Source organism: Emys orbicularis, chromosome 15 (assembly GCF_028017835.1).
Source record: "Emys orbicularis isolate rEmyOrb1 chromosome 15, rEmyOrb1.hap1, whole genome shotgun sequence".
In the NCBI taxonomy this organism is placed as follows: Eukaryota; Metazoa; Chordata; order Testudines; family Emydidae; genus Emys; species Emys orbicularis.
The window spans coordinates 23,537,836-23,565,820 of NC_088697.1; the positions used below are offsets into that span (position 1 = coordinate 23,537,836).

General features: G+C 56.6%; 1 protein-coding gene across 3 annotated transcripts in view; it reads right to left on the minus strand.

The window, feature by feature from the left end:
- LOC135889192 (opioid-binding protein/cell adhesion molecule) overlaps positions 1–27,985 on the minus strand; it is a 343,806-nt gene that overhangs the window by 6,727 nt on the left and 309,094 nt on the right. For 2 of the 3 annotated variants that reach the window (XM_065417022.1, XM_065417020.1), the window contains one exon: positions 27,376–27,527. In XM_065417022.1, coding sequence (XP_065273094.1) covers positions 27,376–27,527 — 152 coding nt within the window. Of the gene's footprint in view, positions 1–25,676; positions 25,704–27,375; positions 27,528–27,985 lie in introns of all 3 variants that reach the window. The other variant, XM_065417019.1, reaches the window with a different exon arrangement.

The following is a 27,985-nucleotide window of genomic DNA, read 5'->3' on the forward strand; positions in this document are numbered from 1 at the left end:
CCTTCTGGGAGAACACCATTGTTCATGGAACCACCAACTATCATCCATTTCAGGCAGTTCATTGCTTCATTCATTACTTTGTGGATTCTAACGCCATGGTTATATGCTTTCCCTCTGAGAGCATGGCTCATGACTGAAGCACCATAGAAGGTGGCTTCCACAAGAATGTTTTCAAACCCACTTTCCTGCATTGCTACCTATATTGCCCATGAAATTCAGTGCACAGTGCATGACTCCCAACTCAAGGTGGTCCCTATCAAATTAGTTTTGATTCCTCCATTTAACCAACTGTGCTTTGCAATAGGTTGTTTCATCATAAACGACATATGTCCAAACTTGGCCCTGAGAATGGAACATATCCTGAAAATATTTCATCATTGTACATGCTGTATTAACATTAGTTGCTGGTGCAGGAATCCTAGGACAGTAGTCACTATTCATAAAATAGCAGACAGAATTTTTTTTCTCAGATCAGTCCATTCTACAAATAATGACACACATTTTGATGTATTACCTGGTACGGACAAGCTCATGCTGTCATGTGACTACAGACTTTTGCTTTAACGGAAGGCAAAAAGTACAGACGCTCCCCGACTTATGCAAGCGTACCGTTCCGGAACGCCTTGCATAACTCGAATTTTGCGTAAGTCAGGAACGTATACTTGACCATTAGCAAACACAAACAAAAAAACTTTCTAGCTTACGGAATTTACGGAATTTTTTCCGTAAGTGCGGATTTGCGTAAGTCGGGTTTGCATAACCCGGGGAGCATCTGTACGGGAAAATGCATAAAATATATCACCTGGGGCTAAATATTTCCCAAACTTTCCAAAACAGTACTCTGTTGAGTATATAGTTGCATTAGCAATTGTATTTAGAAGCTTTCTGCCATTTTTGGTCAAATTAGACTGTTTCTTCGAGTTGTGTCCCTTTTTGTGATTTTATTATTTTTTTGATGTGTGACAACAAGAATTTTTTCTAGCTGATTGGTTACCCTCACTCATTAATAAGATGCTTTTTAGATCTGGCTGGCAGACTAAAGTAAGAATTATCCCTATTTTAGGTGGGCCAACTCATGCACTGACCCGCACATTAAAAATCACTCGAAATCCCGCCAAAATGTTTTGTTCCAATCCTAGATGGATTTTTTTTTTCTGGTTTGTCTAATCACCCAACATTTTGAAAACTTTTATTTTTGGGTTACCCTAAAACAACCCCCTTCCCCGCAATTCCTAGTAAACCAAAAAATCCATGATTTGCCCAGCTCTCTCCAAGAAGGGTCACTCCTCCCTGCGCCCTGCTCGGATTACTTAAACCATTCTGCCTCTCTAGGAGAAGGCAGCCAACAGCACAGGGGAGACAATAGTCACATTTCGTATTTAAAGGGGCTCAGTCCAAGTACCTTGACATCTTTTCATTTTAAGCAACTCTGGAATGGTAACTAACGCCGCCCTGATTAATCATGCCCATCCCATTATGTTTTCAAATCAAGCTCTCCGGCTCTAATTGGAAGAGAAACCCAAAGCTGCTCCTCTTAGCACGTTCCAGACACAGACATGCAGAGCTCTGCGTGGACTCCATCTGCTCCCATGCGCTACGTGGACAGGTGTGTTTAATCTCTAACGGAAACGCAAAGAGCAGCGTCAAAATATTGTTAAATGTAATTATAGCTGGAGTGATTGATTTTAAAGCATTGATCAAATAAAAGGCCGAATGACTTTCAGCCTGCTTCCTCTGCCTGAGGCTGGGGGGGATGGAAGGGGAGAGGGGCCTCATTAAGCTGCAGGAAGAACATAGAGATTGTCTGATGGAAGGCACACTAAGAGGGCAGTGTGTGATTGCTGCCCAAGAGCTATGGTGATGGGCACCACAAAAATGTCTAAATAGCCAGTCGGTCCAAAATGGCCTTCTTAAATTAATCTGAATTAATTAGGTTGAACTAGCTACCCTAATGAAAACAGCCTTAAACTAAGGTTTGCCTTGAAGGAGCTTAACTTGCTCTTGTCTCAGTGGGCAAAATTCCCAGGGACTTCTGTCAACCAGTATCAGGCCCTAAACTGGGAGACACAGGCCTTGTCTACACGGGGGAATGATACGATGTAATGGAAATGCTAGGGCAAGTAGTATGTAATGGGGAAAGGCAACGTGATCTAGCGGATAGGACGCTGTAATAGGAGTCGGATTCTATTCCTGGCTCTGCCACTGACCTACTTTGTGACCTTGGGCAAGCCACTTCACTGTTCTGTGCCTCAGTTTCCCCACCTGCCCTTTGTCCCAATTGTCGATTCAAAATGTAAGGTCTTTCGGGCAGGGACTGTCTCTTTATTGTGCGTGTATACAGCACCTGGCACAACAGGGCCCTGATTTAATTGGTTCGGACTCCTAGCTGCTACTGTAATACAGATAATAAACAACAATAAACTAGCAGTTCTCTTCCACTTGCATTATTCCCCAGGTGCAGTTAAGCAGTGCAAGTGTCCTGCCCACAGTGGAGTGTCAGGAATAATCGGAACATGCTAGCTAGTTTTCCGGTGCTTCTTGTCTATGCCAGCGCTGTAATGTCACAAGCTAAGAACAAAGCTGATTTGGACTTGCTTGAAGTGGGGCTAACGTCAACAGTACAAAGCCACCTTTAGAATGGGTGCAGTTATCCAGAATGCTAGAATTCGCCACTATACAGAAAAGGCCAGACTGGGTAGAAGTAAAATGTATCATTCCAGCACAGCACAAAGTAACATATGTTCTGCACCTGTGATCTTCAGCCTTGGGAAGGTACAGTATATACCCCAGGGTCTCATGCGAAACCAGGAAAATGGGGTGTGAAGGACAAAAAAAAAAAAAAATGGAAAAGGCAAAGGCACCATAAAGACTACGTGTACAGAGTAAAGAGAAAGCAGGGAAGGACATAAAGAAAAATAACTACAGAGGAAAAAAATAAGGAGCCATGCAGAGAGAGGCCCATAAAGAAGACATAAAGCTGTTTGGGAATTTGTAAGGTCAATTTGTGTGTGTGCAGGGGGCGAGAAGAGGGATTACTCAGCCAGACAGACAATTTTCAGTGGGAGATGAGTCTGAAAACAGGTTGACAAACGTGACTGTGCTCCATCGCGGTTTCTGCTGGCAGCGATGCTGGAAGACAAACCTCTTAAAGGAGCCGATTATTCTAAGAGAGCCTGAGTGGAACATGACTTTATGACGGGCAAAGGGCGAGTTTAATAACCAGCTGATGCTACAAGTGCAGTCCGCTCTCCAGCATCAGCTTCACCTTGGATTTGTCTTGCACACGTGGAGGGAAATCTAGGCAATCTGTTCAAGGAACTTGTTTTCCTCAAGTTAGTGGGAGTGCCCAGGTCGCTCACCCAGTGGAGCAGCTACTGGGCAGGGAGGAAGGGGGGGTTACATTCCAAACTCCGCTTTCATCCTTCTCTCTCTAGTTTGGTTTAACTGATTGAAATCAGTGGCTTATGAACTGCATATGGCAGCAGCGTGGGTGTATTTTGGGGAGTGCCCCTCGGCTTTATGGCACCAAGGGTTTCACTGGCCACTTGGCAGGACTTTTTTGTTATCGTAAATCCACCCAAAGGAAATATTTGTCCATGCTTGTTTAGATTAACAGGAACTGTTCACTGTTGTTCACCAGCTGCCCAAACTGCAGTGGGATATACTCAGCCTCCAATTACAGAGAGAGGGGGAACCTCTTGCCTAGATCATCCTTCGCGAACTTGGGTGGCTTATAATCTTGCTGACGGACCCTAACTGTTAAGGGAGAAATTCGCCCCTTTGCAAGGGCTTGCATGAGACCTTTGCCCTGCTTAACTCTCACGGTTTAAAGCTTAAGTGAGACCTTGTATGGACCCTTCTACACAGAGGGTGTCTGGGACCCAGGACAGAAATAATGTGCCTCTGTGTCTCGTAGCTGTTATTGGGCTGGACATCTCAAGACCCTCCACCCTCTCGGTAACTACAGATGGGCCAAAAGCGAAGCCTCTGGTCGAAACCCTCTGAAATCCCATGGAGGTTCAGATTTGAATCCCCAAATTGAAAGCCCACCTGTATGGTTCTATGGTCACATTTTCAGATTCGTCCCAAGTTGATAGAAAACTTGAGACTTCAGCTGAGTTTGCAAGATTTTTGCCATGTGGGGAGACAAAATCTTGTGCGATTTCAGAGCCATCAATCTCTTATTCGGCTGTAACCCCAAACCCTGAATTCCACTTTAGACTCCCATCGGAACAGCTCCTCCTTTTCTCAGCTCACTGCAGTGCAGTCAGAAATAACTGCAACAAGAGAAAAAGGGACCTTTCCCCCTTTAAAAGAAGAATCGTTAATTTATAATTACACATTAAGTGAAATTTCTCACACTCGGCTGTGATCTGAACTGAAAATAAACACAATGTGCACAGCCTAACCTCATTAATTTTAAGGCAAAGGAATAACAACCATTGTAATGGCAAAAAATAAAATAAAAATAATGGAGTGAGGGGATCTAATTAGCTGATGCGTCTCTCCGCTTGTTCGGGAACACAAACCTGTTTTCCGCAGTGCAAAACCAGCCTCGCCAAATTGTTTCATTTCAAACAGAACTTTTATTTTCCTTAATTACAACAGACTGTGGTATTGTGTTTCCAGGCATCTACCAGACGATCTTTGTAGAGCAATTAAAATTATTTGGGGGGGGGGGAAGCGCAGTGGGTGCTTGTTTTGGTTTTGTATTTTAAAATTGCATCGCGTTGGTGCAGGGTACAGTGCTTGTGACTGGGAGCCTTGTAATGCTCTGTCAAAAAAGCTAATTTCAGTCAGATCATCACAATAAAGACAGAGACACTGCCAAGCTGCAAAAACTCCAAGCCTCTGCTGACTTTAGCGAACGTCGAATTGACGGCGTCAGAACTCGGAACGCTAGGACTAATAACCAGATGGCAATGATTCGGGAAAAGGCGGAGGGGGGGGGGGACACTCATCAGAAATGAAATGTGAAATGTCTGCATATTTTTCTAATATGTTGACATTTTGCAGGTTTCGGAAAATGTAACTGATTGCGCGGCTGTCAGCCAGAAAAAGGAAGGGACTGATTCACTCCACTCCTCCGTAACTAAATCGGAGATGTGAAAATGTATTTGGGGAAGGAAATGGAAGGCTCTTCAGAGTTCTTGCTACAGAGGGGAAAAGAAATCCCTTGGCGATAATTTCCTTAACCATTTCTGATTGAAAGTGTTTTTTTCCCCACCTCGTTTCAGTTTGAATTCAAGGCACTTTCAATATGACTCACCAGTTTCCCAGATGAAGCCAGTATGCTGTTTGAGAGTCTGTGTGTAGAAAGGGACTGGTTTTGCTCCAGGCTACATGTGAGCCACAACCTTTAGAGTCAGGTTGGAATCCAAAGCACCCACAAAGTCCAGGGAGTGTCTCCAATCACTTATAATAGCGATAAGCAAGATTTGCAAAGGTTGGCTTCATATCCATTCATATCCACCGCGACCCCCTTCTGATAACAAAAATTACTACACGACCCCACTGGGAGGGATGGGGGACCAAAGACTGAGCCCACCCCAGCCCTGCCACCCTGGGTAGCAGGGCGGGGGGGCAAAGCTGAAGCCCAAGGGCTTCAGTCCCGGCCGGGGGGCTTGTAATGTGAGCCCTGCCACCCAGGGCTGAAGCCAAAGCCAGAGCCTGCCACTTTTCAGCTTCAGCCCTGAGCCCCAGCAAGTCTAATGACAGACTTAGTGAGCCCATTAAAATGGGGTCCCGACCCACAGTTTGAGAACCTTTGGCCTCCATTGGATGTTAGTTTGGCTCACAACAGAGCCCTAAGTCATGAAGTTTGGATGTGGGTCCATACTCTCCCATAGTTTGGAGATCAGACTCATGCTGTGATTCACACCAATCTCTAGCTAGCACCAGAAAGTTGGAGTTTAAAGAGATGAATGAAGATGTTATTGTACAGTCCTTAACCCTCTTGTGCCCCCCTGAAATTCAAAGTGGATTGTAATGAAGGTACTTCCTTGTGGCCCAGCTGATCTCACTCAAAAACCTGCAGCTAGAACAGGAGTGGGCAAACTGTGGGCTGGATCCGGCCTGAGGGACTGCCACCTCCGTGGCACTGCAGGCCCCGCGCGGCTCCTGGAAACGGCTGACACCATGTCCCTGCGGCCCTGGGGGGTGGGGGGCAAAGGGCTCCGCGCGCTGCCCTCACCTGCAGGCACCGCCCCCCGCAGCCCCCGTTGGCCAGGAACGGGGAACCGTGGCCAATGGGAGCTTCGGAGGAGGTACTCGCTGGTGAGGGCAGGGTGCAGAGTCCTCTTCCCCCTTCCTCCCCCCGGGGCCGCAGGGACGTGGTGCTGGAGCAGCATAGGGCCAGGGCAGGCAGGGAGCCGGCCTTAGCCCCGCTGTGCGCTGTTGCCACCTCAGAGCAGCTCCAGGTAAGCGGCCCTGGGCCGAACCCCAAACCCCTCCCGCAGCCCAATCCCCTGCCCTGAGCCCCTCCCGCACTCTGCACCCCAACCCCCTGCACCCCACCCCCCTGCCCCAGCCCTACATTCATGGCCCTGCATGCAATTTCCGCACCCAGATGTGGCCCTCGGGCCAAAAAGTTTGCCTTCCCCTAAGCTAGAACCTACTTCATTACTTTCCTGCCAAAAGGTGATGACAATAACTTTCCCAGGGCATGATACGTGGGTCTCATTCCTGCCATGTCTGGAGCCCAGCTCACTACAGTTGTCTTTGGCCTTTAAATGGTAAAGAAAAAAAAATCAGCCTGTTTCCTCTCCCCCTCCCACCCCCCCCCACCCCCCGAGCTCTTCAGGTTCCGAATGCAATTAGTGCGATGCTGTGCCTTTGTCTCATCTCCCTTAATCCGAGGGGATTTGAAAGGTACAAACACAACACAAGACACAGAAAACAAACAACCGAACAGCCCAGTACGCGCTTAACTTTTCTTTGTGTCGAGAGAAAACTCAAGCTAGTGGGTTTTATTCAAGTCGTTTTCTTTCCTTCCACAAAGAGCCGGACTTGAGTTGGAGACACAATATGAATTGATATTTCAACCTGATTTTTTTTTCCCCCCTTGCAGCAGTGATAGCAGAAGCTTCCACTACGCTGGGTCTCGTGGGATTTCTCTTTTTCCCCCTTCCCCTCTGGTGAAGAATACTCTGCCCACGGCTGTGTTTCTCACTCCAGTTTATGCGGTAAGATGGGTCAGACGCTGCTTTATTATTACTTTGGGGAGGGGGGGAAGAGATATTCCTTTTGGGTCAAGAGCTGGGGGTTCTGTTTTGTTTTCTCTCCCGCTGCGGCTTCTACCTGCACTTGCTGTTTTTCAGATTACAGATTAATACTGCTGCCTGTTCCACTTGATCTTACTCACAGTTTGCAGCCGTCTTCATTCTGCTGCATCTTGTTTATTTTTACCCAATCTCCTGTTCTCCCCTGCTCCTTTATCTTGGCTTCTGAAATCAGATTAGCCGCGGCTCAGTAACCTCCTCTATTGTTCCTGTCTATCTCGCTCCTTTATTCACAACTTTCGAGACTCTCATTTTTCTGAAAATGTTTACGAGATGGGATTTTTTTTTTTTTCCTTTTTAAAATGTCGCTTTGTAGCAGCCTGGCTTTATAAACCTAGGCCTCTATTGATGGCTCACGAGTCGTCATTTTCACCCGTGCAAAGTGGGTGGGGAGTGCTACCCAATAGGAGCGTTTTCATTTCCCTCGCCCTGGTGTAAATGGCCCTATGACTGCTTTAGGACCCGCAGAGGAGCTCAACACTCAGGGAAGTAAATGCAAAGAGGATCCATCCCTTCCCTTCCATACAAGTTATAGGGAAGGGGACTGTGATCAGGCTGCTCCAAACTCTCTCTGGGGGCAGCTCTTCTGGGCAATGTGAGAGGAGTCCCGGGGGCAAGGCGCAGTTCAGGGCCTGCCCCTGGAGTCCTGCAGGATCTATCAGGGGGAAGAGGGAAGGGTAGGAGGACCCAGGTTCTCCCCTTCCAGCAGGTCCCTCCTCTGAGCCACTTCCTCCCTTCCCTTCAGTTGCTTGCACAGTCTCAGTCATTCAGAGCCCCAGCTGGGCACAGGGAGAGCTTCCCCCTAGTCGGGGAGAAGGGGAGGGGACGAGCGCGTGGGGTCAGGCTCCCAGTCTCCCGGCTGATTCTTGCTCACAGTCCCGATCTTCCTCCTGCAGATTGCGCTGCCTCAGCGGGTACTTCCCCCCAGGCTGACTGCCAGAGCGCCCTTTGGAGCTGCGGCTGCCCTAGGGAGTGTGCCTGGCAGCTGCTGAGGAGTGGGGCCATCTTGCCCCAATACTGGGCCACCACCCCTTTAACCTGAATGTGGGCGGGGTGGAAGATAAGGAATGCCTTTCCCCTTTTGCTGCTCCGGGATGAGAGTTCAGCCCCCCCACTCCCCTCCGCCGCCCTCAGTAAAAGGAAAATCAGCCTAACGCCTTGTTCTTTCCACAGTTCATCTCAAAGCATCTTCCTTTTCCACTCCCCGTCGGGCAAGGCTACTGCCCTCAAAGCTAATTCCTGAAGCAAGCAGAGCTGGCTTTGCCCCTGGCGGTGGAGAAGAGGGCAGGTAGGAACCGCTGCGCTAGGAAAGAGTGCTTCATGCGGCCGAGACCCTGCGCCGGCTGCCTTCTCTACACCTCTATGACAAAAGTGGTTGATTTCTAATATGTATTAAAAGTTACCTTGCTTCAGACTAAGATCCCAGTGTGTGACTTTCACCCTTTCTTCATACCCTTGAAAGCCACTATTTCAGCATATCCTGCTACGCAGCCTGGCCCTGGCCCATTTTCTATACCACAGAGGTGTCGGCGCTTGGCCCAGACTATGCACAAAGAGGCCCTGTAGTTCACTGTATGAAAAAGGTTCTGGTAGCTACTGGTCATCAAAGGCCAGCACTGACCACACCTCCGCCTCAGAATGAGCCTTCGCTCAGTGTAGCCTCTAAGCATGCCCCCGCCACACCCCCATAGTCTCGATGCAGCCTCAAAACATATCCCACACCCACACCCTGCAACGCCCCCGTAGGTTCGAGGCACCCTAGAAATGCCCTTGACACACCCCGCAAGCTTGAAGCAGCCTGAAAACGGGAGGGACACACATGATGTCCCCACCAGTGGCCCAAACAGGCCCCCACCCCCATACGCTCGAGGCATAGTGGAACCACGCCCTGGCCATGCCCTCTTGGGACTGAGGCCACGCCCATAGGCTCAAAAGAGCTTAGTGAAAGGCCGCTGACACCCCCCCAAAGAATCGTCTAACCACAAACCTTAGGCATCGTCGAACCCCAACCCTGATGCCCCCAAGCTAAAGCCATACTCGAACCAGAACCCTGATGCCCCCAGGCTAAAGGCATACTCGAACCAGAACCCTGACACGCCCCCGCCAAGCCCCTGACACGCCCCCAAGCTAAGGGCATACTCAAACCAGAACTGTGACACGCCCCCGCCAAGCCCCTGACACGCCCCCAGGCTAAAAGCATACTCGAACCAGAACCCTGACACGCCCCCGCCAAGCCACAAACCCGCCCCCGACAGGCCCCTGACACGCCCCCAACCTAAAGACATACTCGAACCAAAACCCTGACACACTCCCGACACGCCCCTGACACGCCCCCTGGCTAAAAGCATACTTGATCCAGAACCCTGACACGCCCCCGCCAAGCCCCCGACACGCCCCCAGGCTAAAGGCATACTCAAACCAGAACCCTGACACGCCCCTGACACGCCCCCGCCAAGCCCCCGACACGCCCCCAGGCTAAAGGCATACTCGAACCAGAACCCTGACACGCCCCCGCCCACCCCCCGACACGCCCCCTGACACGCCCCCAGGCAAAAGGCATACTCGAACCAGAACCCTGACACGCCCCCGACAAGCCCCTGACACGCCCCCAGGCTAAAGGCATACTCGAACCAGAACCCTGACACGCCCCCGCCCACCCCCCGACACGCCCCCTGACACGCCCCCAGGCAAAAGGCATACTCGAACCAGAACCCTGACACACCCCCGCCAAGCCCCTGACACGCCCCCGCCAAGCCCCTGACACACCCCCAACCTAAAGACATACTCGAAACAGAACCCTGACACGCCCCCGCCGAGCCTCTGATACGCCCCCTGGCTAAAAGCATACTTGACCCAGAACCCTGACACACCCCCGCCAAGCCCCTGACACGCCCCCGCCAAGCCCCTGACACGCCCCCAGGCAAAAGGCATACTCGAACCAGAACCCTGACACGCCCCCGCCGAGCCCCTGACACGCCCCCTGGCTAAAAGCATACTTGACCCAGAACCCTGACACGCCCCTGACACGCCCCCGCCAAGGCCCCGACACACCCCCAGGCAAAAGGCATACTCGAACCAGAACCCTGACACGCCCCTGACACGCCCCCGCCAACCCCCCGACACGCCCCCTGACACGCCCCCAGGCAAAAGGCATACTCGAACCAGAACCCTGACACGCCCCCGCCAAGCCCCTGACACGCCCCAGGCTAAAAGCATACTTAACCCAGAACCCTGACACACCCCCGCCAAGCCCCTGACACGCCCCCGCCAAGCCCCTGACACACCCCCAACCTAAAGACATACTCGAAACAGAACCCTGACACGCCCCCGCCGAGCCCCTGATACGCCCCCTGGCTAAAAGCATACTTGACCCAGAACCCTGACACACCCCCGCCAAGCCCCTGACACGCCCCCGCCAAGCCCCTGACACGCCCCCAGGCAAAAGGCATACTCGAACCAGAACCCTGACACACCCCTGACACGCCCCCGCCGAGCCCCTGATACGCCCCCTGGCTAAAAGCATACTTGACCCAGAACGCTGACACACCCCCGCCAAGCCCCTGACACGCCCCCGCCAAGCCCCTGACACGCCCCCAGGCAAAAGGCATACTCGAACCAGAACCCTGACACACCCCTGACACGCCCCCGCCGAGCCCCTGACACGCCCCCTGGCTAAAAGCATACTTGACGCAGAACCCTGGCACGCCCCTGACACGCCCCCGCCAAGCCCCCGACACGCCCCCAGGCAAAAGGCATACTTGACCCAGAACCCTGACACACCCCCGACACGCCCCTGACACGCCCCCGCCAAGCCCCTGACACGCCCCCAACCTAAAGACATACTCGAACCAGAACCCTGACACACCCCCGACACGCCCCTGACACGCCCCCGCCGAGCCCCTGACACGCCCCCTGGCTAAAAGCATACTTGACCCAAAACCCTGACACACCCCCGCCAAGCCCCCGACACGCCCCCTGACACGCCCCCAGGCAAAAGGCATACTCGAACCAGAACCCTGACACGCCCCCGCCAAGCCCCTGACACGCCCCCAGGCTAAAAGCATACTTGACCCAGAACCCCGCCAAGCCCCTGACACGCCCCCGCCAAGCCCCTGACACGCCCCCAACCTAAAGACATACTCGAACCAGAACCCTGACACACCCCCGACACGCCCCTGACACGCCCCCGCCGAGCCCCTGACACGCCCCCTGGCTAAAAGCATACTTGACCCAGAACCCTGACACACCCCCGCCAAGCCCCCGACATGCCCCCTGACACGCCCCCAGGCAAAAGGCATACTCGAACCAGAACCCTGACATGCCCCCGACACACCCCCGACAAGCCCCTGACACGCCCCCGACAAGCCCCTGACACGCCCCCAACCTAAACACATACTCGAACCAGAACCCTGACACGCCCCCGCCGAGCCCCTGACACGCCCCCTGGCTAAAAGCATACTTGACCCAGAACCCTGACACACCCCCGCCAGGCCCCTGACACGCCCCCGCCACGCCCCTGGCTAAAAGCATACTTGACCCAGAACCCTGACACGCCCCCGCCAAGCCCCCGACACGCCCCCGCCAAGCCCCTGACACACCCCCAACCTAAAGACATACTCGAAACAGAACCCTGACACGCCCCCCGCCGAGCCCCTGATACGCCCCCTGGCTAAAAGCATACTTGACCCAGAACCCTGACACACCCCCGCCAAGCCCCTGACACGCCCCCGCCAAGCCCCTGACACGCCCCCAGGCAAAAGGCATACTCGAACCAGAACCCTGACACGCCCCTGACACGCCCCCGCCGAGCCCCTGACACGCCCCCTGGCTAAAAGCATACTTGACCCAGAACCCTGACACGCCCCCGCCAACCCCCCGACACGCCCCCTGACACGCCCCCAGGCAAAAGGCATACTCGAACCAGAACCCTGACACGCCCCCGACACGCCCCCGCCAAGCCCCTGACACGCCCGCAGGCTAAAAGCATACTTGACCCAGAACCCTGACACGCCCCCGCCAAGCCCCTGACACGCCCCCAAACTAAAGACATACTCGAACCAGAACCCTGACACACCCCCGACACGCCCCTGACACGCCCCCGCCGAGCCCCTGACACGCCCCCTGGCTAAAAGCATACTTGACCCAGAACCCTGACACACCCCCGCCAAGCCCCCGACACGCCCCCTGACACGCCCCCCAGGCAAAAGGCATACTCGAACCAGAACCCTGACACGCCCCCGCCAAGCCCCTGACACGCCCCCAGGCTAAAAGCATACTTGACCCAGAACCCCGCCAAGCCCCTGACACGCCCCCCGCCAAGCCCCTGACACGCCCCCAACCTAAAGACATACTCGAACCAGAACCCTGACACACCCCCGACACGCCCCTGACACGCCCCCCGCCGAGCCCCTGACACGCCCCCTGGCTAAAAGCATATTTGACCCAGAACCCTGACACACCCCCGCCAAGCGCCCGACGTGCCCCCTGACACGCCCCCAGGCAAAAGGCATATTCGAACCAGAACCCTGACACGCCCCCGACACACCCCCGACAAGCCCCTGACACGCCCCCGCCAAGCCCCTGACACGCCCCCAACCTAAACACATACTCGAACCAGAACCCTGACATGCCCCCGCCGAGCCCCTGACACGCCCCCTGGCTAAAAGCATACTTGACCCAGAACCCTGACACACCCCCGCCAAGCCCCTGACACGCCCCCGCCACGCCCCTGACACGCCCCTGGCTAAAAGCATACTTGACCCAGAACCCTGACACGCCCCCGCCAAGCCCCTGACACGCCCCCAACCTAAACACATACTCGAACCAGAACCCTGACATGCCCCCGCCGAGCCCCTGACACGCCCCCTGGCTAAAAGCATACTTGACCCAGAACCCTGACACACCCCCGCCAAGCCCCTGACACGCCCCCGCCACGCCCCTGACACGCCCCTGGCTAAAAGCATACTTGACCCAGAACCCTGACACGCCCCCGCCAAGCCCCCGACACGCCCCCGCCAAGCCCCTGACACGCCCCCAGGCTAAAAGCATACTTGACCCAGAACCCTGACACGCCCCCGCCAAGCCCCTGACACGCCCCCGCCAAGCCCCTGACACGCCCCCAACCTAAAGACATACTCGAACCAGAACCCTGACACACCCCCCACACGCCCCTGACACGCCCCCGCCGAGCCCCTGACACGCCCCCTGGCTAAAAGCATACTTGACCCAGAACCCCGACACACCCCCGCCAAGCCCCCGACACGCCCCCTGACACGCCCCCAGGCAAAAGGCATACTCGAACCAGAACCCTGACACGCCCCCGACACGCCCCCGCCAAGCCCCTGACACGCCCCCAGGCTAAAAGCATACTCGAACCAGAACCCTGACATGCCCCCGCCGAGCCCCTGACACGCCCCCTGGCTAAAAGCATACTTGACCCAGAACCCTGACACACCCCCGCCAAGCCCCTGACACGCCCCCGCCACGCCCCTGACACGCCCCTGGCTAAAAGCATACTTGACCCAGAACCCTGACACGCCCCCGCCAAGCCCCCGACACGCCCCCGCCAAGCCCCTGACACGCCCCCAGGCTAAAAGCATACTTGACCCAGAACCCTGACACGCCCCCGCCAAGCCCCTGACACGCCCCCGCCAAGCCCCTGACACGCCCCCAACCTAAAGACATACTCGAACCAGAACCCTGACACACCCCCCACACGCCCCTGACACGCCCCCGCCGAGCCCCTGACACGCCCCCTGGCTAAAAGCATACTTGACCCAGAACCCCGACACACCCCCGCCAAGCCCCCGACACGCCCCCTGACACGCCCCCAGGCAAAAGGCATACTCGAACCAGAACCCTGACACGCCCCCGACACGCCCCCGCCAAGCCCCTGACACGCCCCCAGGCTAAAAGCATACTTGACCCAGAACCCTGACACACCCCCGCCAAGCCCCCGACACGCCCCCCTGACACGCCCCCAGGCAAAAGGCATACTCGAACCAGAACCCTGACACGCCCCCGACACGCCCCCGCCAAGCCCCTGACACGCCCCCAGGCTAAAAGCATACTTGACCCAGAACCCTGACACACCCCCGACAAGCCCCTGACACGCCCCCGCCAAGCCCCTGACACGCCCCCAACCTAAACACATACTCGAACCAGAACCCTGACACGCCCCTGACACGCCCCCGCCGAGCCCCTGACACGCCCCCTGGCTAAAAGCATACTTGACCCAGAACCCTGACACACCCCCGCCAAGCCCCCGACACGTCCCCTGACACGCCCCCAGGCAAAAGGCATACTCGAACCAGAACCCTGACACGCCCCCGACACACCCCCGACAAGCCCCTGACACGCCCCCGACAAGCCCCTGACACGCCCCCGCCACGCCCCTGACACGCCCCCTGGCTAAAAGCATACTTGACCCAGAACCCTGACACGCCCCTGCCAAGCCCCTGACACGCCCCGGCCACGCCCCTGACACGCCCCTGGCTAAAAGCATACTTGACCCAGAACCCTGACACACCCCCGCCAAGCCCCCGACACGCCCCCCTGACACGCCCCCAGGCAAAAGGCATACTCGAACCAGAACCCTGACACGCCCCCGACACGCCCCCGCCAAGCCCCTGACACGCCCCCAGGCTAAAAGCATACTTGACCCAGAACCCTGACACACCCCCGACAAGCCCCTGACACGCCCCCGCCAAGCCCCTGACACGCCCCCAACCTAAACACATACTCGAACCAGAACCCTGACACGCCCCTGACACGCCCCCCGCCGAGCCCCTGACACGCCCCCTGGCTAAAAGCATACTTGACCCAGAACCCTGACACACCCCCGCCAAGCCCCCGACACGCCCCCTGACACGCCCCCAGGCAAAAGGCATACTCGAACCAGAACCCTGACACGCCCCCGACACACCCCCGACAAGCCCCTGACACGCCCCCCGCCAAGCCCCTGACACGCCCCCAACCTAAACACATACTCGAACCAGAACCCTGACACGCCCCCGCCAAGCCCCTGACACGCCCCCAACCTAAAGACATACTCGAACCAGAACCCTGACACACCCCCGACACGCCCCTGACACGCCCCCGCCGAGCCCCTGACACGCCCCCTGGCTAAAAGCATACTTGACCCAGAACCCTGACACACCCCCGCCAAGCCCCCGACACGCCCCCTGACACGCCCCCAGGCAAAAGGCATACTCGAACCAGAACCCTGACACACCCCCGCCAAGCCCCCAACACGCCCCCTGACACGCCCCCAGGCAAAAGGCATACTCGAACCAGAACCCTGACACGCCCCCGACACGCCCCCGCCAAGCCCCTGACACGCCCCCAGGCTAAAAGCATACTTGACCCAGAACCCTGACACACCCCCAACAAGCCCCTGACACGCCCCCGCCAAGCCCCTGACACGCCCCCAACCTAAACACATACTCGAACCAGAACCCTGACACGCCCCTGACACGCCCCCGCCGAGCCCCTGACACGCCCCCTGGCTAAAAGCATACTTGACCCAGAACCCGGACACACCTCCGCCAAGCCCCTGACACGCCCCTGGCTAAAAGAATACTTGACCCAGAACCCTGACACGCCCCCGCCAAGCCCCCGACACGCCCCCCAGGCAAAAGGCATTCTCGAACCAGAACCGTGACACGCCCCTGACACGCCCCCGCCAACTCCCCGACACGCCCCCTGACACGCCCCCAGGCAAAAGGCATACTCGAACCAGAACCCTGACACGCCCCTGACATGCCCCCGCCAAGCCCCTGACACGCCCCCAGGCTAAAAGCTTACTTGACCCAGAACCCTGACACACCCCCGCCAAGGCCCTGACACGCCCCAAACCTAAAGACATACTCGAACCAGAACCCTGACACGCCCCTGACACGCCCCCGACGAGCCCCTGACACGCCCCCTGGCTAAAAGCGTACTTGACCCAGAACCCTGACACACCCCCGACAAGCCCCTGACACGCCCCCGCCAAGCCCCTGACATGCCCCCTGACACGCCCCCAGGCTAAAAGCATACTTGACCCAGAACCCTGACACACCCCCGCCAAGCCCCCGACACGCCACCTGACACGCCCCCAGGCAAAAGGCATACTCGAACCAGAACCCTGACACGCCCCTGACACGCCCCCGACGAGCCCCTGACACGCCCCCTGGCTAAAAGCGTACTTGACCCAGAACCCTGACACACCCCCGACAAGCCCCTGACACGCCCCCGCCAAGCCCCTGACATGCCCCCTGACACGCCCCCAGGCAAAAGGCATACTCGAACCAGAACCATGACACGCCCCCGACACGCCCCCGCCAAGCCCCTGACACGCCCCCAGGCTAAAAGCGTACTTGACCCAGAACCCTGACACACCCCCGACAAGCCCCTGACACGCCCCCGCCAAGCCCCTGACATGCCCCCTGACACGCCCCCAGGCAAAAGGCATACTCGAACCAGAACCATGACACGCCCCCGACACGCCCCCGCCAAGCCCCTGACACGCCCCCAGGCTAAAAGCATACTTGACCCAGAACCCTGACACACCCCCGCCACGCCCCTGACACGCCCCCGCCAAGCCCCTGACACGCCCCCAACGTAAACACATACTCGAACCAGAACCCTGACACGCCCCCGACACGCCCCCGCCAAGCCCCTGACACGCCCCCAGGCTAAAAGCATACTTGACCCAGAACCCTGACACACCCCCGCCAAGCCCCCGACACGCCCCCCTGACACGCCCCCAGGCAAAAGGCATACTCGAACCAGAACCCTGACACGCCCCCGACACGCCCCCGCCAAGCCCCTGACACGCCCCCAGGCTAAACGCATACTTGACCCAGAACCCTGACACACCCCCGACAAGCCCCTGACACGCCCCCGCCAAGCCCCTGACACGCCCCCAACCTAAACACATACTCGAACCAGAACCCTGACACGCCCCTGACACGCCCCCGCCGAGCCCCTGACACGCCCCCTGGCTAAAAGCATACTTGACCCAGAACCCTGACACACCCCCGCCAAGCCCCTGACACGCCCCCTGACACGCCCCCAGGCAAAAGGCATACTCGAACCAGAACCCTGACACGCCCCCGACACGCCCCCGCCAAGCCCCTGACACGCCCCCAGGCTAAAAGCATACTTGACCCAGAACCCTGACACGCCCCCGCCAAGCCCCTGACACGCCCCCGCCAAGCCCCTGACACGCCCCCAACCTAAACACATACTCGAACCAGAACCCTGACACACCCCCGACACGCCCCTGACACGCCCCCCGCCGAGCCCCTGACACGCCCCCTGGCTAAAAGCATACTTGACCCAGAACCCTGACACACCCCCGCCAAGCCCCTGACACGCCCCCTGACACGCCCCCAGGCAAAAGGCATACTCGAACCAGAACCCTGACACGCCCCCGACACGCCCCCGCCAAGCCCCTGACACGCCCCCAGGCTAAAAGCATACTTGACCCAGAACCCTGACACGCCCCCGCCAAGCCCCTGACACGCCCCCGCCAAGCCCCTGACACGCCCCCAACCTAAACACATACTCGAACCAGAACCCTGACACACCCCCGACACGCCCCTGACACGCCCCCGCCGAGCCCCTGACACGCCCCCTGGCTAAAAGCATACTTGACCCAGAACCCTGACACACCCCCGCCAAGCCCCCGACACGCCCCCTGACACGCCCCCAGACAAAAGGCATACTCGAACCAGAACCCTGACACACCCCCGCCAAGCCCCCGACACGCCACCTGACACGCCCCCAGGCAAAAGGCATACTCGAACCAGAACCCTGACGCCCGCGACACGCCCCCGCCAAGCCCCTGACACGCCCCCAGGCTAAAAGCATACTTGACCCAGAACCCTGACACGCCCCCGACACGCCCCCGCCAAGCCCCTGACACGCCCCCAGGCTAAAAGCGTACTTGACCCAGAACCCTGACACACCCCCGCCAAGCCCCCGCCAAGCCCCTGACACGCCCCCAGGCAAAAGGCATACTCGAACCAGAACCCTGACACGCCCCCGCCGAGCCCCTGACACGCCCCCTGGCTAAAAGCATACTTGACCCAGAACCCTGACACGCCCCCGCCAAGCCCCCGACACACCCCCAGGCAAAAGGCATACTCGAACCAGAATCCTGACACGCCCCTGACACGCCCCCGCCAAGCCCCCGACACGCCCCCTGACACGCCCCCAGGCAAAAGGCATACTCGAACCAGAACCCTGACACGCCCCCGCCAAGCCCCCGCCAAGCCCCTGACACGCCCCCAGGCTAAAAGCATACTTGACCCAGAACCCTGACACCCCCCCCCGCCAAGCCCCTGACACGCCCCCGCCAAGCCCCTGACACGCCCCAACCTAAAGACATACTCGAACCAGAACCCTGACACGCCCCTGACACGCCCCCCGCCGAGCCCCTGACACGCCCCCTGGCTAAAAGCATACTTGACCCAGAACCCTGACACACCCCCGCCAAGCCCCTGACACGCCCCCGCCAAGCCCCTGACACGCCCCTAACCTAAAGACATACTCGAACCACAACCCTGACACGCACCTGATACGCCCCCGCCGAGCCCCTGACACGCCCCCTGGCTAAAAGCATACTTGACCCAGAACCCTGACACGCCCCTGACACGCCCCTGCCAAGCCCCCGACACGCCCCCAGGGAAAAGGCATACTCGAACCAGAACCGTGACACGCCCCTGACACACCCCCCGCCAAGCCCCTGACACGCCCCCGCCAAGCCCCTGACACGCCCCTAACCTAAAGACATACTCGAACCAGAACCCTGACACGCCCCTGACACGCCCCCGCCGAGCCCCTGACACGCCCCCTGGCTAAAAGCATACTTGACCCAGAACCCTGACACGCCTCTGACACGCCCCCGCCAAGCCCCCGACACGCCCCCAGGCAAAAGGCATACTCGAACCAGAACCCTGACACGCCCCTGACACGCCGCGCCAACCCCCCGACACGCCCCCTGACACGCCCCCAGGCAAAAGGCATACTCGAACCAGAACCCTGATACGCCCCCGACACGCCCCCGCCAAACCCCTGACACGCCCCCAGGCTAAAAGCATACTTGACCCAGAACCCTGACACACCCCCGCCAAACCCCTGACACACCCCCGCCAAGCCCCCGACACGCCCCCTGACACGCCCCCAGGCAAAAGGCATACTCGAACCAGAACCCTGACACGCCCCCGACACGCCCCCGCCAAGCCCCTGACACGCCCCCAGGCTAAAAGCATACTTGACCCAGAACCCTGACACACCCCCGCCAAGCCCCTGACACGCCCCCGCCAAGCCCCTGACACGCCCCCAACCTAAAGACATACTCGAACCAGAACCCTGACACGCCCCTGACACGCCCCCGCCGAGCCCCTGACACGCCCCCTGGCTAAAAGCATACTTGACCCAGAACCCTGACACACCCCCGCCAAGCCCCCGACACGCCCCCTGACACGCCCCCAGGCAAAAGGCATACTCGAACCAGAACCCTGACACGCCCCCGACACGCCCCCGCCAAGCCCCTGACACGCCCCCAGGCTAAAAGCATACTTGACCCAGAACCCTGACACGCCCCCGCCAAGCCCCTGACACACACCCCTGGCTAAAAGCATACTTGACCCAGTACCCGGACACACCCCCTCCAAGCCCCCGACACGCCCCCTGACACGCCCCCAGGCTAAAGGCATACTCGAATCAGAACCCTGACACGCCCCTGACACGCCCCCACCAAGCCCCTGACACGCCCCCAGGCTAAAGGCATACTCGAACCAGAACCCTGACACGCCCCCGCCAAGCCCCTGACACGCCCCCTGGCTAAAAGCATACTTGACCCAGAACCCTGACACACCCCCTCCAAGCCCCCAACACGCCCCCCTGACACGCCCCCAGGCTAAAGGCATACTCGAATCAGAACCCTGGAACGCCCCTGACACGCCCCCACCAAGCCCCTGACACTCCCCCCAGGCTAAAGGCATACTCGAACCAGAACCCTGACACGCCCCCGCCAAGCCCCTGACACGCCCCCAGGGTAAAAGCATACTTGACCCAGAACCCTGACACGCCCCCACCAAGCCCCTCACACGCCCCCGCCAAGCCCCTGACACGCCCCCAAGCTAAAGGCATACTTGAACCAGAACCCTGACACGCCCGCGCCAAGCCCCTGACACGCCCCCGCCAAGCCCCTGACACGCCCCCAACCTAAAGACATACTCGAACCAGAACCCTGACACGCCCCCGCCAAACCCCTGACACGCCCCCTGGCTAAAAGCATACTTGACCCAGAACCCTGACACGCCCCCACCAAACCCCTCACACGCCCCCGCCAAGCCCCTGACACGCCCCCAAGCTAAAGGCATACGTGAACCAGAACCCTGACACGCCCCCGCCAAGCCCCTGACACGCCCCCAGGGTAAAAGCATACTTGACCCAGAACCCTGACACGCCCCCGCCAAGCCCCTGACACGCCCCCAAGCTAAAGGCATACTTGAACCAGAACCCTGACACGCCCCCGCCAAGCTCCTGACATGCCCCCGCCACGGCCCCGCCAAGCCACTGACACGCCCCCAGGCTAAAAGCATACTTGAACCAGTAACCTGACAGGCACCCGCCATGTCCCTGACACCCCCCCGCCACGCCCCTGACACGCCCCCAGGCAAAAGGCATACTTGACCCAGAACCCTGACACGCCCCCGCCAAGGCCCTGGCACGCCCCCGCCAAGCCCCTGACACGCCCCCAACCTAAAGACATACTCGAACCAGAACCCTGACACACCCCCGACACGCCCCTGACACGCCCCCGCCGAGCCCCTGACGCCCCCTGGCTAAAAGCATACTTGACCCAGAACCCTGACACGCCCCCGCCAAGCCCCTGACACGCCCCAGCCAAGCCCCTGACACGCCCCTGACAGGCCCCTGACACGCCCCCAACCTAAAGACATACTCGAACCAGAACCCTGACACACCCCCGACACGCCCCCGCCGAGCCCCTGACACGCCCCCTGGCTAAAAGCATACTTGACCCAGAACCCTGACACACCCCCTCCAAGCCCCCAACACGCCCCCCTGACACGCCCCCAGGCTAAAGGCATACTTGAATCAGAACCCTGGAACGCCCCTGACACGCCCCCACCAAGCCCCTGACACTCCCCCCAGGCTAAAGGCATACTCGAACCAGAACCCTGACACGCCCCCGCCAAGCCCCTGACACGCCCCCAGGGTAAAAGCATACTTGACCCAGAACCCTGACACGCCCCCACCAAGCCCCTCACACGCCCCCGCTAAGCCCCTGACACGCCCCCAAGCTAAAGGCATACTTGAACCAGAACCCTGACACGCCCGCGCCAAGCCCCTGACACGCCCCCGCCAAGCCCCTGACACGCCCCCAACCTAAAGACATACTCGAACCAGAACCCTGACACGCCCCCGCCAAGCCCCTGACACACCCCCTGGCTAAAAGCATACTTGACCCAGAACCCTGACACGCCCCCACCAAACCCCTCACACGCCCCCGCCAAGCCCCTGACACGCCCCCAAGCTAAAGGCATACGTGAACCAGAACCCTGACACGCCCCCGCCAAGCCCCTGACACGCCCCCAGGGTAAAAGCATACTTGACCCAGAACCCTGACACGCCCCCGCCAAGCCCCTGACACGCCCCCAAGCTAAAGGCATACTTGAACCAGAACCCTGACACGCCCCCGCCAAGCTCCTGACATGCCCCCGCCACGGCCCCGCCAAGCCACTGACACGCCCCCAGGCTAAAAGCATACTTGAACCAGTAACCTGACAGGCACCCGCCATGTCCCTGACACCCCCCCGCCACGCCCCTGACACGCCCCCAGGCAAAAGGCATACTTGAACCAGAACCCTGACACGCCCCCGCCAAGGCCCTGGCACGCCCCCGCCAAGCCCCTGACACGCCCCCAACCTAAAGACATACTCGAACCAGAACCCTGACACACCCCCGACACGCCCCTGACACGCCCCCGCCGAGCCCCTGACACGCCCCCTGGCTAAAAGCATACTTGACCCAGAACCCTGACACACCCCCGCCAAGCCCCCGACATGCCCCCAGGCAAAAGGCATACTCGAACCAGAACCCTGACACGCCCCCGACACGCCCCCGCCAAGCCCCTGACACGCCCCCAGGCAAAAGGCATACTTGAACCAGAACCCTGACACGCCCCCACCAAGCCCCTGACAGGCCCCTGACACGCCCCCAACCTAAAGACATACTCGAACCAGAACCCTGACACACCCCCGACACGCCCCTGACACGCCCCCGCCGAGCCCCTGGCACGCCCCCTGGCTAAAAGCATACTTGACCCAGAACCCTGACACACCCCCTCCAAGCCCCCAGGCTAAAGGCATACTCGAATCAGAACCCTGACATGCCCCCACCAAGCCCCTGACACGCCCCCAGGCTAAAGGCATACCCGAACCAGAACCCTGACACGCCCCCGCTAAGCCCCTGACACGCCCCCAGGGTAAAAGCATACTTGACCCAGAACCCTGACACGCCCCCACCAAGCCCCTGACACGCCCCCGCCAAGCCCCCAAGCTAAAGGCATACTTGAACCAGAACCCTGACACGCCCCCGCCAAGCTCCTGACATGCCCCCGCCAAGCCCCTGACACGCCCCCCCTCGGCTAAAGGCACACTGTAACCACAACCCTGACACACCCCCGCCATGCCCCCAGATGCTGTAGTCATCCTGTCTAAGCCTCTCACACAACCCCATTACACCCCTGGCACACACTCGCCATTCCTGCACAGGCTCGAGCCTTCGTCGTAACACACCCCTGACAGACCCCCATAGGTTTGACGCAGCCTCGAAACACCCCCACCATACCCCCATAGCCTTGAGACGCCCCCGTGTGCTCGCATGAGCCTTTATACAGGCCCCTGAAATGCCCTCATACACTCGGGTCACACCCTTGAACATCCTGGTGTTCTCCTGTCATCCTCAGCGCACGCCTCCGAGCCTGCCGCCATCCACGTGTGGGCTGACTATCCCCCTTCCACGCCTTTATCTGTACCCCTCTGCCCAATGCGCCGCCGCCCCCCCCCCCCGCTCCGCTCTGTTCTGTGTGCGAGGAGAGCCGTCCAGTCACACTGCAGGGTGTTTTTTGTGCTGGAGAAACACATCCAGTAAATAAATACAGATATCCTATCTCCTAGAACTGGAAGGCACCTTGAAAGGTCATCAAGTCCAGCCCCCTGTCTTAACTAGCAGGACCAAGTACTGATTTTTGTCCCAGATCCCTAAGTGGCCCCCTCAAGGATTGAGCTCACCATCCTGGGTCTAGCAGGCCTATGCTCAAACCACTGAGCTATCCCTGACCCCAGTGAAGGACAAAGTGGTGACAATTGCCTTTATTTGATTTGTAATCTCAAACGCATGACCACCCCACCATGTCCAAAACTAGCCCAGACTGTTCATGCTCTGTCTCTCATTGTAACTGCTGGCACCCGTTGTTCTAAAGTTGTGTGTCTTTACAAAGCACTTCCATCCAGACCATCTTCCACAGTATTTTATCTTCTCCCTGTAGAGCAGTATTCCCATGCAGGGAATGCTGTGCTGAAGCCCAGCAGCTGTTGACTAGAGCACAGCAACCCGGACCCAAGTCTTATGTCGGGAGGCAAAAGTGAAGGAGAACTTCAGGAGGGAAGGTATTGTGCAGCACAGAAATAGCTGAGGTAAAGCCTACAGCCGGGGTAAAATCAAATCCAACAGAAACACTGAGTTAATGAGAAATGATAATGGAACGGTATCTAGACACTGTCTGCTTACAAATCATATACTTTAATAACATACAGAATTGTTTATAATCACTCCCTTTGAGGATATAAAACAAAGAAGTTTATAGTTTTTTTCCATTCTAGCAGCTTTGTTTGAGAATGAAACCAGACTCTTTTATACCTAGCAAGGAGACTTTGCGTTAGCGTCACTTTCTTCTGGTCATGCAGCACTTCCGCGGTGCAAGGTTTACCTTACAAATAGCCCCACCCCCCTGTACTAAATCCATAAAGCTGTTTGCATTGGAACTGAAATGAGGCCATAATGGGAGTATTTCTGTTCAGCATAGATTTTGTAAAGATTCCGTCCACCCCAAATTAAAAATCTGGGCTTCTCGCAAACTGACTGTGTCCCTGTAACAGTGTCCTGAAGGGGGGAAACATATACATTAGGATGGTGCACCTTGTTATGTCTTTATGATGTACAAAGGCAACCTTATAAATGTATTTAATTCATCAAGCATATGCTCCTTTGATTGTTTGTTTTAAGCTATTAGAAGTAACAGAAACATCAAGTCTGGTCATCTCTGCTTTCGCTGAAGGACTTGCTGGGGTCTCAGAGAAAAGTTTGCCAAGCTTTGTCAGCCTTCGGTGATGAAAGAGTGAATAATTAACAAAGAGAACTTTTCTTCTGTTTGTGGGACATTTGCGTTCAATAGGTTTAATAATAAAAATAAGAATAATAATAATTAATCAGGTTTCAATTCCTCAGTATTGATGATGTCCAAACCCTCCAAATTCTCTGGTGGCCACAGTGTAATGGAGAAATGAAGCAAGTGCATACTTCTTCCCATGTCCCCCCAACCCAAGCGCCTTTTAAATAAATCATAAAGAAATAAAAAAAGAGCACACATCCAATCTTTGCTTTCTTTTGCGGGTCACCTTTAAGACAAAATCCTCAACCATCTTGCGGCAGATGCACCCTCAGATTGGTTCTGCTGTGTATGTGCCCTGAGAGTTTTTAGTTGTTTAAATAAATGCACAAAGCAAATAAGCATCTGACCTGGTATAAACAGTGTAACCGTACTGAAATTGACCATGTGCAGTGAAGTCCTCAAAGCACAAGCCCATCAAATAAACGCTGCAGCCTCTCCCTGCTGGAGCTTAGGAACTCTGCAGACCCCTGGCACTGACTGATAGTCATTTGTCCAAACCCTTTGATTATCCGAATGAATGTCATGTCCCCTGTTACATTTGTATAACTGAGTTTGCCCTGCTTTATACAAAACAACTAGAGGCTTGTTCTATCACGGCAGACCAACCCTCCAAAATACCGGCACTGCAAAGCCGTGCATGGGTCTGTGAAACTGGAATACACTTTGCCAGATTGACTTCTGCAAAGATGGGACCAAGGCGGCTGTGACTAATGTGTATTTATTCAAACTGGCTCCTTCCTGCTTAGAAGAAATATCCATGCCCGGTCAGTTCCTTCCTGCCATCCTTCCTTAGAACAGATCGCTGGCCTTAAATCTATGCATGCTTGCCCATTGGGGCTGATCTAGGAGTCAGTCATCATTCGTAACAGGCAAAGGCGTCTGGGTGTTGCAAGCAAATGAAGGGAGGAACATGCTGTACCAACCTGCCAGTGCTGTGGGTTCATTTATTTCTAAAACAGAGGACAATGGAGACAGACACAGAGAGAACAGAAAGGGGAGGGGGGAGAAAATATATAGTTCATGTTTTCAGACAGTTGATGAAAGAATGATCATTAGAAAGGTGAGTACACACTGATAATAATGCGCATGCCGCTGACATGGTTACACAGAACAGGCAGGAAGTGTGGTTACCATCGGAGAAAATGACAGCGTCTCTCTCCATACATCCTGACTCACATTTGCTTGTCTACATTTGAAAGACAATTCGGATAAAGGGAGGCTGTGAATTTAAAGCACAGTAGCTATTCCTAAACAACTCTGTGCGTGGATGCTCTTATTTCAGAATAAGCAAGCTTTGTTCTGGTTTAGCTTAATCCAATTTGAAAATGGATTAAGCTACACAGGAACAAGGCAATCTTATTTCAGAATAAGTGTGTCCACACGTGGAGTTATTTGAGATAGTTATTCTGGGATAATCCCATGTGTAGAGAAGCCCCCAGTGATGAGAGTCTACAGCAGAGGAAGCTATATCCTATTCTGCCTTGGGTATCAGCACAAATATCAGCTAAGTACATGGCATCATGATGACTGGGGCTGAGGCATAGGGAGAGAACACTGCTAGATTTTCAGATGCCAGGTGAGACTGGCAGGTGAACTCAACAGCCAGCAATCTGGGAGGGACTAGGGGACAATAAACATGGACCCCTCTGCTCTATGTTATATCGTTTTTGCAGAATGCAACCCCAGTTTTAAAGGAAGGCCCCGGCAGAGCAATGTTTCTGACCCCCGGCCCCGCTTACTGCTTTGTCACGAGAAAACGCTGAGCAGGTCGGCTGGCGAGGACTGTGACCATGGAGGTGGCATTTTGGAGGCATGGACATGAAGATGGAAGCGGTTTAGTGAGGTGCAGAACTGAGATGGAGACCACTACAAAGGTATGGAAGGGTCTGCTTTTCCTTTCCAGGTGAGGCAACTGGATTCATTTCCCAAGGCAGCGTAGTCTAGTGGAACGAGACTGGGACCCCGACTCAGTCACTGACTCCTACCCGCTCACACGTACTCACTGTGTGCCTTAGTTTACCTAGCTGTGAAATGCAGATGACAGTGCCTGCCTACTTCAGAGAGGTGCTGGGAGGATTCACTCGTGTGTACAGTGCTTTGGAGACACGAGGCTTTAGATTAAATATCATTGGGGCAGGTGGAGGCGGGGGAGTGAAGCACACTCATTGGTGAGGTGACATCACATTTTGCTCACAGAAAGAGAAAACGGCTCCCTTTAGTACTTGGCTGCTAGCAGTATACATCTGGGTGCGTTAGTGAATAAGCAGGGTCGGGTTCTTCTAAGCATAAGGGCCTCGTTTATTTGGAGCTTGGACATGAGGAGGAAGCATTGAATTAAATGGCCGGATTCCAATTCCTTGGGATGGTGGGTTCATTGCTGTGGTAACATCCCTTCTCTTGTTTTGCCTCACACCTCTCTGCAGGCGAGATTCAGATTCACTCTCTCCCAGAGGACCCAACACAGGCCTATGCCACTTTGAAAGTAGGGCACCCACAGCCTTGGACTGGCACTTTGCGGGGAGCTGAATTCCACCCTTTGCGAGGCTCGGTGGTTATCCAGCTCCCTCCGTCAGTACCGGCAGCGTCTCCTCACAAAGCACAAGCTCCGCCCCTCATACCTACCGTACAGGATTATACTGGCATTGGTGTTCCCCAGCTTGTTAGTGGCCACGCAGGTGTAGTTGCCGTAATCCTTCTCCGAGACATTGAAGAAGGTCAGCGTGGACATTCGACCTTTGTTCTCAATTCTCATGCCATCCGGCCCATTGGCTAATCTGCGGGGCGAGAAAGACGAAGGGCTGGTCCCCCCAACGACAGGATCGATCAATTCCTACCCCCATGCAGTCCCACCAGCTATATCTAGGTTAGTGGGGAAAGCCCCGCCAGTCCCCAGATCAGGACCTCCCAGGTAGCTGTCACCACGACACTGGACTAGCTCCTCAGCTGGTCTAAAGCAGAGTGACTCTCCTCATTTTAACAGAGCTACGCCACTTCCCCAAAGTCTCCCCCTCCTCCTGAAGGTTCCCCGGTCCAGGATATTTTCTGCCAGGTTATTGAGAAGGTTCTTCCAGCTAAAGGGACTCCCGGACCAGGCCATCACTGAGGATTCGTCTCCACTGGAGCAGGAGGTTTAATTTCCACCTGAGATCGCCATACCCATGCTAGGTAGCTCGAGCCAGCCTGCTAACCACAGCAGTGTCACTGGGGCAGCACGGGGTGCTGGGATGGGCTA